Source organism: Scyliorhinus torazame, chromosome 19 (assembly GCF_047496885.1).
Source record: "Scyliorhinus torazame isolate Kashiwa2021f chromosome 19, sScyTor2.1, whole genome shotgun sequence".
Classification (NCBI taxonomy): Eukaryota; Metazoa; Chordata; class Chondrichthyes; order Carcharhiniformes; family Scyliorhinidae; genus Scyliorhinus; species Scyliorhinus torazame.
The window spans coordinates 17,581,734-17,597,577 of NC_092725.1; the positions used below are offsets into that span (position 1 = coordinate 17,581,734).

The window sequence follows — 15,844 nt, forward strand, 5'->3', positions numbered from 1 at the left end:
TACGGGGAGAAGTTGGATGGGTGGGGGATTGAGGGATACGGGGAGAAGGTGGGTAGGTGGGGATTGAGGGATATGGGGAGAAGGTGGGTAGGTGGAGGATTGAGGGATACGGGGAGAAGGTGGGTAGGTGGGGATTAAGGGATGTGGGGAGAAGGTGGGTAGGTGGGGGATTGAGGGATACGGGGAGAAGGTGGGTAGGTGGGGGATTGAGGGAAATCGGGAGAAGGTGGGTGTGTGGAGGATTGAGGGATACGGGGAGAAGGTGGTTACGTGGGGAATTGAGGGATACGGGGAGAAGGAGGGTAGGTGGAGGGTTGAGGGATACGGGGAGAAGGTGGGTAGGTGGGGGATTGAGATATTGGGGAGAAGGTGGGTAGATGGGGGATTGAGGGATATGGGGAGAAGGTGGGTAGGTGGGGATTGAGAGATACGGTGAGTAGGTGGGTAGGTGGGGATTGTGGGACATGGGGAGACGGTGGGTAGGTGGAGGATTGATGAATCAGGGAGAAGGTGGGTAGGTGGGGGATTGAGGGATAGGGGGAGAAGGGGGTAGGTGGGGGATGAGGGATACGGGGAGAAGGTGGGTAGGTGGAGGATTGAGGGATACGGGGAGAAGGTGGGTAGGTGGAGAATTCAGAAAGACGGGGAGATGGTGTACAGGTGGGGGATTGTGCAATATGGAGAGAAGGTGGGGAGGTGGGGGATTAAGGGATACGGGGAGAAGGTGGGTAGGTGGGGGATTGAGGGATACGGGGAGAAGGTGGTTAGGTGGGGGATTGAGGGATACGGGGAGAAGGTGGTTAGGTGGGGGATTGAGGGATACGGGGAGAAGGTGGGTAGGTGGGGGATTGAGGGATACGGGGAGAAGGTGGGGGATTGAGGGATATGGGGAGGAGGTGGGTGGGTGGAGGATTGAGGGATACGGGGAGAAGGTGGGTAGGTGGAGGTTGAGGGATACGGGGAGAAGGTGGTTAGGTGGGGGATTGAGGGATACGGGGAGAAGGTGGGTAGGTGGGGATTGAGGGATACGGGGAGAAGGTGGGTAGGTGGGGGATTGAGGGAAATGGGGAGAAGGTGGGTAGGTGGGGGATTGAGGGAAATGGGGAGAAGGGGGTGTGTGGAGGATTGAGGGATACGGGGAGAAGGTGGTTAGGTAGGGAATTGAGGGATACGGGGAGAAGGTGGGTAGGTGGGGGGTTGAGGGATACGGGGAGAAGGTGGGTAGGTGGGGGATTGAGGGATACGGGGAGAAGGTGGGTTGGTGGGGGATTGAGGGTTATGGGGAGAAGGTGGGTAGGTGGGGGATTGAGGGATACGGGGAGAACAACAAAACAAAGAACAAAGAAATGTACAGCACAGGAACAGGCCCTTCGGCCCTCCAAGCCCGTGCCGACCATACTGCCCGACTAAACTACAATCTTCTACACTTCCTGGGGCCGTATCCTTCTATTCCCATCCTATTCATATATTTGTCAAGATGCCCCTTAAATGTCCCTATCGTCCCTGCTTCCACTACCTCCTCCGTTAGCGAGTTCCAGGCACCCACTGCCCTCTGCGTAAAAAACTTGCCTCGTACATCTACTCTAAACCTTGCCCCTCTCACCTTAAACCTATGCCCGCTAGTAATTGACCCCTCTGCCCTGGGGAAAAGCCTCTGACTATCCACTCTGTCTATGCCCCTCATAATTTTGTATACCTCTATCAGGTCGCCCCTCAACCTCCTTCGTTCCAGTGAGAACAAACCGAGTTTATTCAATCGCTCCTCATAGCTTATGCCCTCCATACCAGGCAACATTCTGGTAAATCTAAAGGTGGGTAGGTGGGGATTGAGGGATATGGGGAGAAGGTGGGTAGGGTGGGGATTGAGGGATGCGGGAAGAAGGTGCGTAGTTGGGGGATTGAGGGAAATGGGGAGAAGGTGGGTAGGTGGGGGATTGAGGGATACGGGGAGAAGGTGCGTAGGTGGGAGATTGAGGGGTACAGGGAGAAGATGGGTAGGTGGGGATTGAGGGATACGGGGAGAAGGTGGGTTGGTGGGGGATTGAGGGATACGGGGAGAAGGTGGGTAGGTGGGGGATTGTGGGATATGGAGAGAAGGTGGTGAGGTGGGGGATCGAGAGAGTTGGGGAGAATGTGGGTCGGTGGGGGATTGAGGGAGATGGGGAGAAGGTGGGTAGGTGGGAGATTGAGGGATACCGGGAGAAGGTGGGGGGTTGGTAGGTGGGGATATTGTGGGATATGGAGAGAAGGTGGTGAGGTGGGGGATCGAGAGAGTTGGGGAGAATGTGGGTCGGTGGGGGATTGAGGGATATGGGGAGAAGGTGGGTAGGTGGGGATTGAGGGATACAGGGAGAAGGTGGGTAGGTGGGGGATTGAGGGATACGGGGAGAAGGTGGGTAGGTGGGAATTGAGGGATACGGGGAGAAGGTGGGTCGGTGGGGAATTGAGGGATACGGGGAGAAGGTGGGTATGTGGAGGATTGAGGGATACGGGGAGAACGTGGTTAGGTGGGGAATTGAAGGATACGGGGAGAAGGTGGGTAGGTGGGGGGTTGAGGGATACGGGGTGAAGGTGGGTAGGTGGGGATTGAGGGATATGGGGAGAAGGTGGGTAGGTGGGGATTGAGGGACACGGGGAGAAGGTGGGGAGGTGGGGATTGCGGGATACGGGGAGAAGGTGGGTAGGTGGGGGATTGAGGGATATGGGGAGAAGTTGGGGAGTTGGGGATTGCGGGATACGGGAAGAAGGTGGGTAGGTTGGGGTTCAGGAAGACAGGGAGAAGGTGGGTAGGTGGGGGATTGAGGGATACGGGGAGAAGGTGGGTTCCCTTAACCAGGGCACTTTTCATACAAATTCCTCACATTTCTCTCTGAACTAGGCCGAGGCCTACAGTTATTGACCGTTGTTCCACGACCTTTGACGCCGTGGCCAATATCCGAGGGGAGGCTTTCTTTTTCAAAGGTAAGGAGTTGTGGTGCACTGCACAGTGAGGTGGAAGTGAGGTCAGGAGAGTTGTCATCTTCAAATCTCCACACTTCTTGCAAATTGGAAATCACATTTCCCACGACCACCATCAGGTCAAACGGGCATTACCTGACAGAAAGGTCAAGGTGCCCAGCCACAGGAGTGTTTGATGGGGACAGTGTAGAGGGAGCTTTACTCTGTATCTAACCCCGTGCTGTACCTGTCCTGTGAGTGTTTGATGGGGACAGTGTAGAGGGAGCTTTACTCTGTATCTGACCCCGTGCTGTACCTGTCCTGGGAGTGTTTGATGGGGACAGTGTAGAGGGAGCTTTACTCTGTATCTGACCCCGTGCTGTACCTGTCCTGGGAGTGTTTGATGGGGACAGTGTAGAGGGAGCTTTACTCTGATTCTCTCCCCGTGCTGTACCTGTCCTGGGAGTGTTTGATGGGGACAGTGTAGAGGGAGATTTACTCCGTATCTAACCCCGTGCTGTACCTGTCATGGGAGTGTTTGATAGGGACAGTGTAGAGGCAGCTTTACTCTGTATCTAACCCCGTGCTGTACCTGTCCTGGGAGTGTTTGATGGGGACAGTGTAGAGGGAGCTTTACTCTGTATCTAACCCCATGCTGTACCTGTCCTGGGAGTGTTTGATGGGGAGTGTCGAGGGAGCTTTACTCTGTATCTAACCCCGTGCTGTACCTGTCCTGGGAGTGTTTGATGGGGACAGTGAAGAGGGAGCTTTACTCTGTATCTAACCCCGTGCTGTACCTGTCCTGGGAGTGTTTGATGGGGACAGTGTAGAGGGAGCTTAACTCTCTATCTAACCCCGTGCTGTACCTGTCCTGGGAGTGTTTGATGGGGGACAGTGTAGAGGGAGCTTTACTCTGTATCTAACCCCGTGCTGTACCTGTCCTGGGAGTGTTTGATGGGGACAGTGTAGAGGGAGCTTTACTCTGTATCTAACCACGTGCTGTACCTGTCCTGGGAGTGTTTGATGGGGACAGTGTAGAGGGAGCTTTACTCTGTATCTAGCCCCGTGCTGTACCTGTCCTGGGAGTTTTGATGGGGACAGTGTAGCGGGAGCTTTACTCTATATCTAACCCCGTGCTGTACCTGTCCTGGGAGTGTTTGATGGGGACAGTGTAGAGGGAGCTTTACTCTGTATCTAACCCCGCGCTGTACCTGTCCTGGGAGTGTTTGATGGGGACAGTGTAGAGGGAGCTTTACTCTGTATCTAACCCCGTGCTGTACCTGTCCTGGAGTGTTTGATGGGGATAGTGTCGAGGGGGCTTTACTCTGTATCTAACCCCGTGCTGTACCTGTCCTGGGAGTGTTTGATGGGGACAGTGAAGAGGGAGCTTTACTCTGTATCTAACTCCGTGCTGTACCTGTCCTGGGAGTGTTTGATGGGGACAGTGTAGGGGGAGCTTTACTCTGTATCTAACTCCGTGCTGCACCTGTCCTGAGTGTGTTTGATGGGGACAGTGTCGAGGAAGCTTTACTCTGTATCTAACCCCGTGCTGTACCTGACCTGGGAGTGTTTGATGGGGACAGTGTCGAGGGAGCTTTACTCTGTATCTAACCCCGTGCTGTACCTGTCCTGGGAGTGTTTGATGGGGACAGTGTAGAGGGAGCTTTACTCTGTATCTAACCCAGTGCTGTTCCTGTCCTGGGAGTGTTTGATGGGGACAGTGCAGAGGGAGCTTTACTCTGTATCTAACCCCGTGCTGTACCTGACCTGGGAGTGTTGATGGGGACAGTGTAGAGGGAGCTTTACTCTGTATCTAACACCATGCTTTACCTGTCCTGGGAGTGTTTGATGGGGACAGTGTAGAGGGAGCTTCACTCTGTATCTAACCCCGTGCTGTACCTGACCTGGGAGTGTTTGATGGGGACAGTGTCGAGGGAGCTTTACTCTGTATCTAACCCCGTGCTGTACCTGTCCTGGGAGTGTTTGATGGGGACAGTGTAGAGGGAGCTTTACTCTGTATCTAATCCAGTGCTGTTCCTGTCCTGGGAGTGTTTGATGGGGACAGTGCAGATGGAGCTTTACTCTGTATCTAACCCTGTGCTGTACCTGTCCTGGGAGTGTTTGATGGGGACAGTCTAGAGGGAGCTTTACTCTCTATCTAACCCCGTGCTGTACCTGACCTGGGAGTGTTTGATGGGGACAGTGTCGAGGGAGCTTTACTCTGTATCTAACCCCGTGCTGTACCTGTCCTGGGAGTGTTTGATGGGGACAGTGTAGAGGGAGCTTTACTCTGTATCTAACCCAGTGCTGTTCCTGTCCTGGGAGTGTTTGATGGGGACAGTGCAGAGGGAGCTTTACTCTGTATCTAACCCTGTGCTGTACCTGACCTGGGAGTGTTTGATGGGGACAGTGTAGAGGGAGCTTTACTCTGTATCTAACCCCGTGCTGTACCTGTCCTGGGAGTGTTGATGGGGACAGTGTAGCGGGAGTTTTACTCTGTATCTAACCCCGTGCTGTACCTGTCCTGGGAGTGTTTGATGGGGACAGTGTAGAGGGAGCTTTACTCTGAATCTAACCCCGTGCTGTACCTGTCCTGGGAGTGTTTGATGTGGACAGTGTAGAGGGAGCTTTACCCTGTATCTAACTCTGTGCTGTACCTGCCCTGGGAGTGTTTGATGGGGACAGTGAAGAGGGAGCTTTACTCTGTATCTAACTCCGTGCTGTACCTGTCCTGGGAGTGTTTGATGGGGACAGTGTAGGGGGAGCTTTACTCTGTATCTAACTCCGTGCTGCACCTGTCCTGAGTGTGTTTGATGGGGACAGTGTCGAGGAAGCTTTACTCTGTATCTAACCCCGTGCTGTACCTGACCTGGGAGTGTTTGATGGGGACAGTGTAGAGGGAGCTTTACTCTGTATCTAACCACGTGCTGTACCTGTCCTGGGAGTGTTTGATGGGGACAGTGTAGAGGGAGCTTTACTCTGTATCTAGCCCCGTGCTGTACCTGTCCTGGGAGTTTTGATGGGGACAGTGTAGCGGGAGCTTTACTCTATATCTAACCCCGTGCTGTACCTGTCCTGGGAGTGTTTGATGGGGACAGTGTAGAGGGAGCTTTACTCTGTATCTAACCCCGCGCTGTACCTGTCCTGGGAGTGTTTGATGGGGACAGTGTAGAGGGAGCTTTACTCTGTATCTAACCCCGTGCTGTACCTGTCCTGGAGTGTTTGATGGGGATAGTGTCGAGGGGGCTTTACTCTGTATCTAACCCCGTGCTGTACCTGTCCTGGGAGTGTTTGATGGGGACAGTGAAGAGGGAGCTTTACTCTGTATCTAACTCCGTGCTGTACCTGTCCTGGGAGTGTTTGATGGGGACAGTGTAGGGGGAGCTTTACTCTGTATCTAACTCCGTGCTGCACCTGTCCTGAGTGTGTTTGATGGGGACAGTGTCGAGGAAGCTTTACTCTGTATCTAACCCCGTGCTGTACCTGACCTGGGAGTGTTTGATGGGGACAGTGTCGAGGGAGCTTTACTCTGTATCTAACCCCGTGCTGTACCTGTCCTGGGAGTGTTTGATGGGGACAGTGTAGAGGGAGCTTTACTCTGTATCTAACCCAGTGCTGTTCCTGTCCTGGGAGTGTTTGATGGGGACAGTGCAGAGGGAGCTTTACTCTGTATCTAACCCCGTGCTGTACCTGACCTGGGAGTGTTGATGGGGACAGTGTAGAGGGAGCTTTACTCTGTATCTAACACCATGCTTTACCTGTCCTGGGAGTGTTTGATGGGGACAGTGTAGACGGAGCTTCACTCTGTATCTAACCCCGTGCTGTACCTGACCTGGGAGTGTTTGATGGGGACAGTGTCGAGGGAGCTTTACTCTGTATCTAACCCCGTGCTGTACCTGTCCTGGGAGTGTTTGATGGGGACAGTGTAGAGGGAGCTTTACTCTGTATCTAATCCAGTGCTGTTCCTGTCCTGGGAGTGTTTGATGGGGACAGTGCAGATGGAGCTTTACTCTGTATCTAACCCTGTGCTGTACCTGTCCTGGGAGTGTTTGATGGGGACAGTCTAGAGGGAGCTTTACTCTCTATCTAACCCCGTGCTGTACCTGACCTGGGAGTGTTTGATGGGGACAGTGTCGAGGGAGCTTTACTCTGTATCTAACCCCGTGCTGTACCTGTCCTGGGAGTGTTTGATGGGGACAGTGTAGAGGGAGCTTTACTCTGTATCTAACCCAGTGCTGTTCCTGTCCTGGGAGTGTTTGATGGGGACAGTGCAGAGGGAGCTTTACTCTGTATCTAACCCTGTGCTGTACCTGACCTGGGAGTGTTTGATGGGGACAGTGTAGAGGGAGCTTTACTCTGTATCTAACCCCGTGCTGTACCTGTCCTGGGAGTGTTGATGGGGACAGTGTAGCGGGAGTTTTACTCTGTATCTAACCCCGTGCTGTACCTGTCCTGGGAGTGTTTGATGGGGACAGTGTAGAGGGAGCTTTACTCTGAATCTAACCCCGTGCTGTACCTGTCCTGGGAGTGTTTGATGTGGACAGTGTAGAGGGAGCTTTACCCTGTATCTAACTCTGTGCTGTACCTGCCCTGGGAGTGTTTGATGGGGACAGTGAAGAGGGAGCTTTACTCTGTATCTAACTCCGTGCTGTACCTGTCCTGGGAGTGTTTGATGGGGACAGTGTAGGGGGAGCTTTACTCTGTATCTAACTCCGTGCTGCACCTGTCCTGAGTGTGTTTGATGGGGACAGTGTCGAGGAAGCTTTACTCTGTATCTAACCCCGTGCTGTACCTGACCTGGGAGTGTTTGATGGGGACAGTGTCGAGGGAGCTTTACTCTGTATCTAACCCCGTGCTGTACCTGTCCTGGGAGTGTTTGATGGGGACAGTGTAGAGGGAGCTTTACTCTGTATCTAACCCAGTGCTGTTCCTGTCCTGGGAGTGTTTGATGGGGACAGTGCAGAGGGAGCTTTACTCTGTATCTAACCCCGTGCTGTACCTGACCTGGGAGTGTTGATGGGGACAGTGTAGAGGGAGCTTTACTCTGTATCTAACCCCATGCTTTACCTGTCCTGGGAGTGTTTGATGGGGACAGTGTAGAGGGAGCTTCACTCTGTATCTAACCCCGTGCTGTACCTGACCTGGGAGTGTTTGATGGGGACAGTGTCGAGGGAGCTTTACTCTGTATCTAACCCCGTGCTGTACCTGTCCTGGGAGTGTTTGATGGGGACAGTGTAGAGGGAGCTTTACTCTGTATCTAATCCAGTGCTGTTCCTGTCCTGGGAGTGTTTGATGGGGACAGTGAAGATGGAGCTTTACTCTGTATCTAACCCCGTGCTGTACCTGTCCTGGGAGTGTTTGATGGGGACAGTCTAGAGGGAGCTTTACTCTGTATCTAACCCCGTGCTGTACCTGACCTGGGAGTGTTTGATGGGGACAGTGTCGAGGGAGCTTTACTCTGTATCTAACCCCGTGCTGTACCTGTCCTGGGAGTGTTTGATGGGGACAGTGTAGAGGGAGCTTTACTCTGTATCTAACCCAGTGCTGTTCCTGTCCTGGGAGTGTTTGATGGGGACAGTGCAGAGGGAGCTTTACTCTGTATCTAACCCCGTGCTGTACCTGACCTGGGAGTGTTTGATGGGGACAGTGTAGAGGGAGCTTTACTCTGTATCTAACCCCGTGCTGTACCTGTCCTGGGAGTGTTGATGGGGACAGTGTAGCGGGAGTTTTACTCTGTATCTAACCCCGTGCTGTACCTGTCCTGGGAGTGTTTGATGGGGACAGTGTAGAGGGAGCTTTACTCTGAATCTAACCCCGTGCTGTACCTGTCCTGGGAGTGTTTGATGTGGACAGTGTAGAGGGAGCTTTACTCTGTATCTAACTCTGTGCTGTACCTGCCCTGGGAGTGTTTGATGGGGACAGTGTAGAGGGAGCTTTACTCTGTATGTAACTCTGTGCTGTACCTGCCCTGGGAGTGTTTGATGTGGACAGTGTAGAGGGAGCTTTACTCTGTGTCTAACCCCGTGCTGTACCTGACCTGGGAGTGTTTGATGGGGACAGTGTAGAGGGAGCTTTACTCTGTATCTAACCCCGTGCTGTACCTGTCCTGGGAGTGTTGATGGGGACAGTGTAGCGGGAGTTTTACTCTGTATCTAACCCCGTGCTGTACCTGTCCTGGGAGTGTTTGATGGGGACAGTGTAGAGGGAGCTTTACTCTGAATCTAACCCCGTGCTGTACCTGTCCTGGGAGTGTTTGATGTGGACAGTGTAGAGGGAGCTTTACTCTGTATCTAACTCTGTGCTGTACCTGCCCTGGGAGTGTTTGATGGGGACAGTGTAGAGGGAGCTTTACTCTGTATGTAACTCTGTGCTGTACCTGCCCTGGGAGTGTTTGATGTGGACAGTGTAGAGGGAGCTTTACTCTGTGTCTAACCCCGTGCTGTACCTGTCCTGGGAGTGTTTGATGGGGACAGTGTAGAGGGAGCTTTACTCTGTATCTAACCCCGTGCTGTACCTGTCCTGGCAGTGTTTGATGGGGACAGTGTAGAGGGAGCTTTACTCTGTATCTAACTCTGTGCTGTACCTGCCCTGGGAGTGTTTGATGTGGACAGTGTAGCGGGAGCTTTACTCTGTATCTAACCCCGTGCTGTACCTGTCCTGGGAGTGTTTGATGGGGACAGTGTAGAGGGAGCTTTACTCTGTATCTAACCCCGTGTTGAATTTCTTGAACAGACCATTATTTCTGGAGGATGCAACGAGCCGGGAACCTTGTCTCTTTGAACGCCGCTCACATCCGGAATTTCTGGCACGGCCTTCCTTCAGACTTGAAGAAGATCGACAGCGTGTACGAGAGACTGACCGACAATAGGATTGTCTTCTTCATCGGTGAGTTCATGGACTGGGACCCGGGGCTGCTCAGCTGAGACTCAAGTGTTGCCATGACAGGCCCAGGTTGTAATCACGGCCTAGTTCACCCTGATCACCCCCTCCGTGGGCTCCTGAATCCCCCCCACACAGGCAGAGAGCGGGGTAGGCCTCAGTCCCGATTCTCGGCCTAGTGCTAAATTTCATACCCTGTCTGGTTCTGCGCCCACGCACCACCCACGGAAATTAGCGGTGTGGCAAGCAGCGAGAACAAAAGTCTTAGGTTAAAGGGCAGTATTGATGAGGCTGGTCAGATGAGCAGGAAATTTAATTTCACCATGAAAAGTGTGAGCTAATGCATTTTGGATGGACAAACAAGATGAGGGAATACGCAATGAAGGTTAGGACCCTGTGACGTACAGAGGGAGCTTGGGGTACACGTCCAGAGATTGAGAGTGTAACATTGAGGGACACAGTTAGGGCTGGACAGGAAGAAAATGTTCCCCTGAGTGGAGGGGTCAATAAACAGGGGGCATAGATTTAAGGTTAGGAACAGGAGGTTTCGAGGAGATTTAAGGAGAATCTTTTTCGGCCAGAGGATGGTGGGAACCTGGAACTCGCTGCCCGAAGGAGGCTGGAACTCTCACAACAATTAACAAGCATTAAGATGAGCCAAGGCTAGGGAGCACGTGCGGGGAAATGGGATTAGACATAGAGAGGGACTCGGCAGTCGGTGTGGTCAGGGTAGTGTCTATGGCTCTGTGAAACAGAGGGCGGAATAGGCCGTAGGCTCATTCTGAGGCCCTGAACTCAATTTCTCACCCTGTCTCCTGCTATATCCCCCCCCCCCCCCCCGCCCCTCCCACCCACCACACGCACAAGGCCGGGCAAAGCTTGAGGGTCCAGCCCACGGCCCCTGGGCCCCCAGGGGTTGGACGGAGGGCCCGTTTTGGGTGGCTCCCGCAAGGCTGAGATCACGAGGGAGGCCTCGGAAAACCGTGACCAGCATCCTGGTGAGTCCGTGACTGGTTGCTCTTCCCCTCAGGTCGCCTTTACTGGGTCTTCTCCAACACCGCGGTGGACAAAGGTTACCCCCGGCCGATCACCGACTTCGGCCTCAATGTGGACAGAATCGACGCCGTTTTTGTCTGGCCGCACAACGGGAAAACGTACTTCTTCAAGGGCGGGCAATTCTGGAGGTATGACGAGCAGAGGAAGAACATGGATCCCGGATATCCCAAAGAACTGAGTCTGTGGAGGGGGATCGGACACGGCCTGGATGGTGTCATGGCCTGGAGTGACGGTGAGAGATTAGTGTCTCTGTGAGTGTGAGAGTGTGTGAGTGTGAATGTGTGTGTTAGTGTGTTGGTGTGAGTGCGTGTGCTAGTGTGTGAGTGTGAGAGTGTGTCATTGAGTGTGTGTGTGTGTGTGAGAGAGAGTGTGTGAATGTGAGTAAGTGTGCACATGAGTGTGTGAATGTGAGTGAGTGTGAGCGGGTCTGAGAGTGTATGAATGTGAGTAAGTGTGTGAATGGGAGTGAGTGAGTGTGGGTGCACCTGTAAGTGTATGAATGTCAGTGTGTGTCTGCTCGTGTGTGTGAATGTGATTGCCTGTGAGACGGTGTGAGTGTGTGCGTGTCCGTAAGTGTGTCTGAGTGTCTGTAAGTGTCTATGAGAGTGCGTGTGCGTGAGCGTCTGTGAGTGTGTGAATGTGAGGGTGTCCCTGTGAGTGTATGTCTGTGGGTTTGTGTGTGTGAGTGTGTGTGAGTGTATGTGTCTGCGAGTCTGCGAGTGTATGTGTGTGTCACTTCAAGAGTGACTCCCGGAGTGTGTCACTTCAAGAGTGACTCCCGGAGTGTGTCACTTCAAGAGTGACTCCTGGACTGTGTCACTGACAGAGTGACTCCCGGAGTGTGTCACTGACGGAGTGACTCCTGGAGTGTGTCACTTCAAGAGTGACTCCCGGAGTGTGTCACTTCAAGAGTGACTCCCGGAGTGTGTCACTTCAAGAGTGACTCCTGGAGTGTGTCACTGACAGAGTGACTCCCGGAGTGTGTCCCTGACAGAGTGACTCCCGGAGTGTGTCCCTGACAGAGTGACTCCCGGAGTGTGTCCCTGACAGAGTGACTCCCGGAGTGTGTCACTGACGGAGTGACTCCCGGAGTGTGTCACTGACGGAGTGACTCCCGGAGTGTCACTGACGGAGTGACTCCCGGAGAGTGTCCTGACAGAGTGACTCCCGGAGTGTGTCACTGACAGAGTGACTCCCGGAGTGTGTCACTGACGGAGTGACTCCCGGAGTGTGTCACTGACGGAGTGTGTCCCTGACAGAGTGACTCCGGGAGTGTGTCACTGACGGAGTGACTCCCGGAGTGTGTCACTGACAGAGTGACTCCCGGAGTGTGTCCCTGACGGAGTGACTCCCGGAGTGTGTCCCTGACAGAGTGACTCCCGGAGTGTGTCACTGACAGAGTGACTCCCGGAGTGTGTCACTTCAAGAGTGACTCCCGGAGTGTGTCACTGACAGAGTGACTCCCGAAGTGTGTCCCTGACAGAGTGACTCCCGGAGTGTGTCACTGACGGAGTGACTCCCGGAGTGTGTCCCTGACAGAGTGACTCCCGGAGTGCGTCCCTGACAGAGTGACTCCCGGAGTGTGTCACTGACGGAGTGTTTCCCGGAGTGTGTCACTGACAGAGTGACTCCCGGAGTGTGTCCCTGACGGAGTGACTCCCGGAGTGTGTCCCTGACAGAGTGATTCCCGGAGTTTGTCCCTGATAGAGTGACTCCCGGAGTGTGTCACTGACAGAGTGACTCCCGGAGTGTGTCCCTGACAGAGTGACTCCCGGAGTGTGTCCCTGACAGAGTGACTCCCGGAGTGTGTCACTGACGGAGTGACTCCCGGAGTGTGTCACTGACGGAGTGACTCCCGGAGTGTGTCACTGACGGAGTGACTCCCGGAGTGTGTCCCTGACGGAGTGACTCCCGGAGTGTGTCCCTGACAGAGTGACTCCCGGAGTGTGTCACTGACGGAGTGACTCCGGAGTGTGTCACTGACGGAGTGTGTCCCTGACAGAGTGACTCCCGGAGTGTGTCCCTGACGGAGCGACTCCCGGAGTGTGTCACTGACGGAGTGTGTCCCTGACAGAGTGACTCCCGGAGTGTGTGCCTGACGGAGTGACTCCCGGAGTGTGTCCCTGACAGAGTGACTCCCGGAGTGTGTCACTGACAGAGTGACTCCCGGAGTGTGTCACTTCAAGAGTGACTCCCGGAGTGTGTCACTGACAGAGTGACTCCCGGAGTGTGTCCCTGACAGAGTGACTCCCGGAGTGTGTCACTGACAGAGTGACTCCCGAAGTGTGTCCCTGACAGAGTGACTCCCGGAGTGTGTCACTGACGGAGTGACTCCCGGAGTGTGTCCCTGACAGAGTGACTCCGGGAGTGTGTCCCTGACAGAGTGACTCCCGGAGTGTGTCCCTGACAGAGTGACTCCGGGAGTGTGTCCCTGACAGAGTGACTCCCGAAGTGTGTCCCTGACAGAGTGACTCCCGGAGTGTGTCACTGACGGAGTGACTCCCGGAGTGTGTCCCTGACAGAGTGACTCCGGGAGTGTGTCCCTGACAGAGTGACTCCCGAAGTGTGTCCCTGACAGAGTGACTCCCGGAGTGTGTCACTGACGGAGTGACTCCCGGAGTGTGTCCCTGACAGAGTGACTCCCGGAGTGTGTCACTGACAGAGTGACTCCCGGAGTGTGTCACTGACAGAGTGACTCCCGGAGTGTGTCCCTGACGGAGTGACTCCCGGAGTGTGTCCCTGACAGAGTGACTCCCGGAGTGTGTCACTGACAGAGTGACTCCCGGAGTGTGTCACTGACGGAGTGTTTCCCGGAGTGTGTCACTGACAGAGTGACTCCCGGAGTGTGTCCCTGACGGAGTGACTCCCGGAGTGTGTCCCTGACAGAGTGATTCCCGGAGTTTGTCCCTGACAGAGTGACTCCCGGAGTGTGTCACTGACAGAGTGACTCCCGGAGTGTATCCCTGACAGAGTGACTCCGGGAGTGTCACTGACGGAGTGACTCCCGGAGTGTGTCACTGACAGAGTGACTCCCGGAGTGTGTCCCTGACAGAGTGACTCCCGGAGTGTGTCACTGACAGAGTGACTCCCGGAGTGTGTCACTGACAGAGTGACTCCCGGAGTGTGTCACTGACAGAGTGTCTCCCGGACAGAGTGACTCCCGGAGTGTGTCACTGACAGAGTGACTCCCGGAGTGTGTCCCTGACAGAGTGACTCCCGGAGTGTGTCACTGACGGAGTGACTCCCGGAGTGTGTCACTGACAGAGTGACTCCCGGAGTGTGTCCCTGACAGAGTGACTCCCGGAGTGTGTCACTGACAGAGTGACTCCCGGAGTGTGTCACTGACAGAGTGACTCCCGGAGTGTGTCCCTGACGGAGTGACTCCCGGAGTGTGTCCCTGACAGAGTGATTCCCGGAGTTTGTCCCTGACAGAGTGACTCCCGGAGTGTGTCCCTGACAGAGTGACTCCCGGAGTGTGTCCCTGACAGAGTGACTCCCGGAGTGTGTCCCTGACAGAGTGACTCCGGGAGAGTGTCCCTGACAGAGTGACTCCGGGTGTGTGTCCCTGACAGAGTGACTCCGGGAGTGTGTCCCTGACAGAGTGACTCCGGGAGTGTGTCCCTGACAGAGTGACTCCGGGAGTGTGTCCCTGACAGAGTGACTCCGGGAGTGTGTCCCTGACAGAGTGACTCCGGGTGTGTGTCCCTGACAGAGTGACTCCGGGAGTGTGTCCCTGACAGAGTGACTCCCGGAGTGTGTCCCTGACAGAGTGACTCCCGGAGTGTGTCCCTGACAGAGTGACTCCCGGAGTGTGTCACTGACGGAGTGACTCCCGGAGTGTGTCCCTGACAGAGTGACTCCCGGAGTGTGTCACTGACAGAGTGACTCCGGGAGTGTGTCCCTGACAGAGTGACTCCGGGTGTGTGTCCCTGACAGAGTGACTCCCGGAGTGTGTCCCTGACAGAGTGACTCCCGGAGTGTGTCACTGACGGAGTGACTCCCGGAGTGTGTCCCTGACAGAGTGACTCCCAGAGTGTGTCCCTGACAGAGTGACTCCCGGAGTGTGTCCCTGACAGAGTGACTCCCGGAGTGTGTCCCTGACAGAGTGACTCCCAGAGTGTGTCCCTGACAGAGTGACTCCCGGAGTGTGTCACTGACGGAGTGACTCCCGGAGTGTGTCCCTGACGGAGTGACTCCCGGAGTGTGTCCCTGACAGAGTGACACCCGGAGTGTGTCCCTGACAGAGTGATTCCCGGAGTTTGTCCCTGACAGAGTGACTCCCGGAGTGTGTCACTGACGGAGTGCATCCCGGAGTGTGTCCCTGACGGAGTGACTCCCGGAGTGTGTCACTGACAGAGTGACTCCCGGAGTGTGTCACTGACAGAGTGACTCCCGGAGTGTGTCCCTGACAGAGTGACTCCCGGAGTGTGTCACTGACAGAGTGACTCCCGGAGTGTGTCACTGACAGAGTGACTCCCGGAGTGTGTCCCTGACGGAGTGACTCCCGGAGTGTGTCCCTGACAGAGTGATTCCCGGAGTTTGTCCCTGACAGAGTGACTCCCGGAGTGTGTCCCTGACAGAGTGACTCCCGGAGTGTGTCCCTGACAGAGTGACTCCCGGAGTGTGTCCCTGACAGAGTGACTCCGGGAGAGTGTCCCTGACAGAGTGACTCCGGGTGTGTGTCCCTGACAGAGTGACTCCGGGAGTGTGTCCCTGACAGAGTGACTCCGGGTGTGTGTCCCTGACAGAGTGACTCCGGGAGTGTGTCCCTGACAGAGTGACTCCGGGAGTGTGTCCCTGACAGAGTGACTCCGGGTGTGTGTCCCTGACAGAGTGACTCCGGGAGTGTGTCCCTGACGGAGTGACTCCCGGAGTGTGTCCCTGACAGAGTGACTCCCGGAGTGTGTCCCTGACAGAGTGACTCCCGGAGTGTGTCACTGACGGAGTGACTCCCGGAGTGTGTCCCTGACAG

General features: G+C 55.0%; 1 protein-coding gene across 1 annotated transcript in view; it reads left to right on the top strand.

The window, feature by feature from the left end:
* The window catches only part of LOC140396033 (matrix metalloproteinase-17-like), a 331,390-nt gene that overhangs the window by 306,484 nt on the left and 9,062 nt on the right, over positions 1-15,844 (top strand). Inside the window, exons 7-9 of the mRNA XM_072484100.1 lie at positions 2,879-2,961; positions 9,670-9,822; positions 10,847-11,104. Coding sequence (XP_072340201.1) covers positions 2,879-2,961; positions 9,670-9,822; positions 10,847-11,104 — 494 coding nt within the window. The remainder of the gene's footprint in view (positions 1-2,878; positions 2,962-9,669; positions 9,823-10,846; positions 11,105-15,844) is intronic.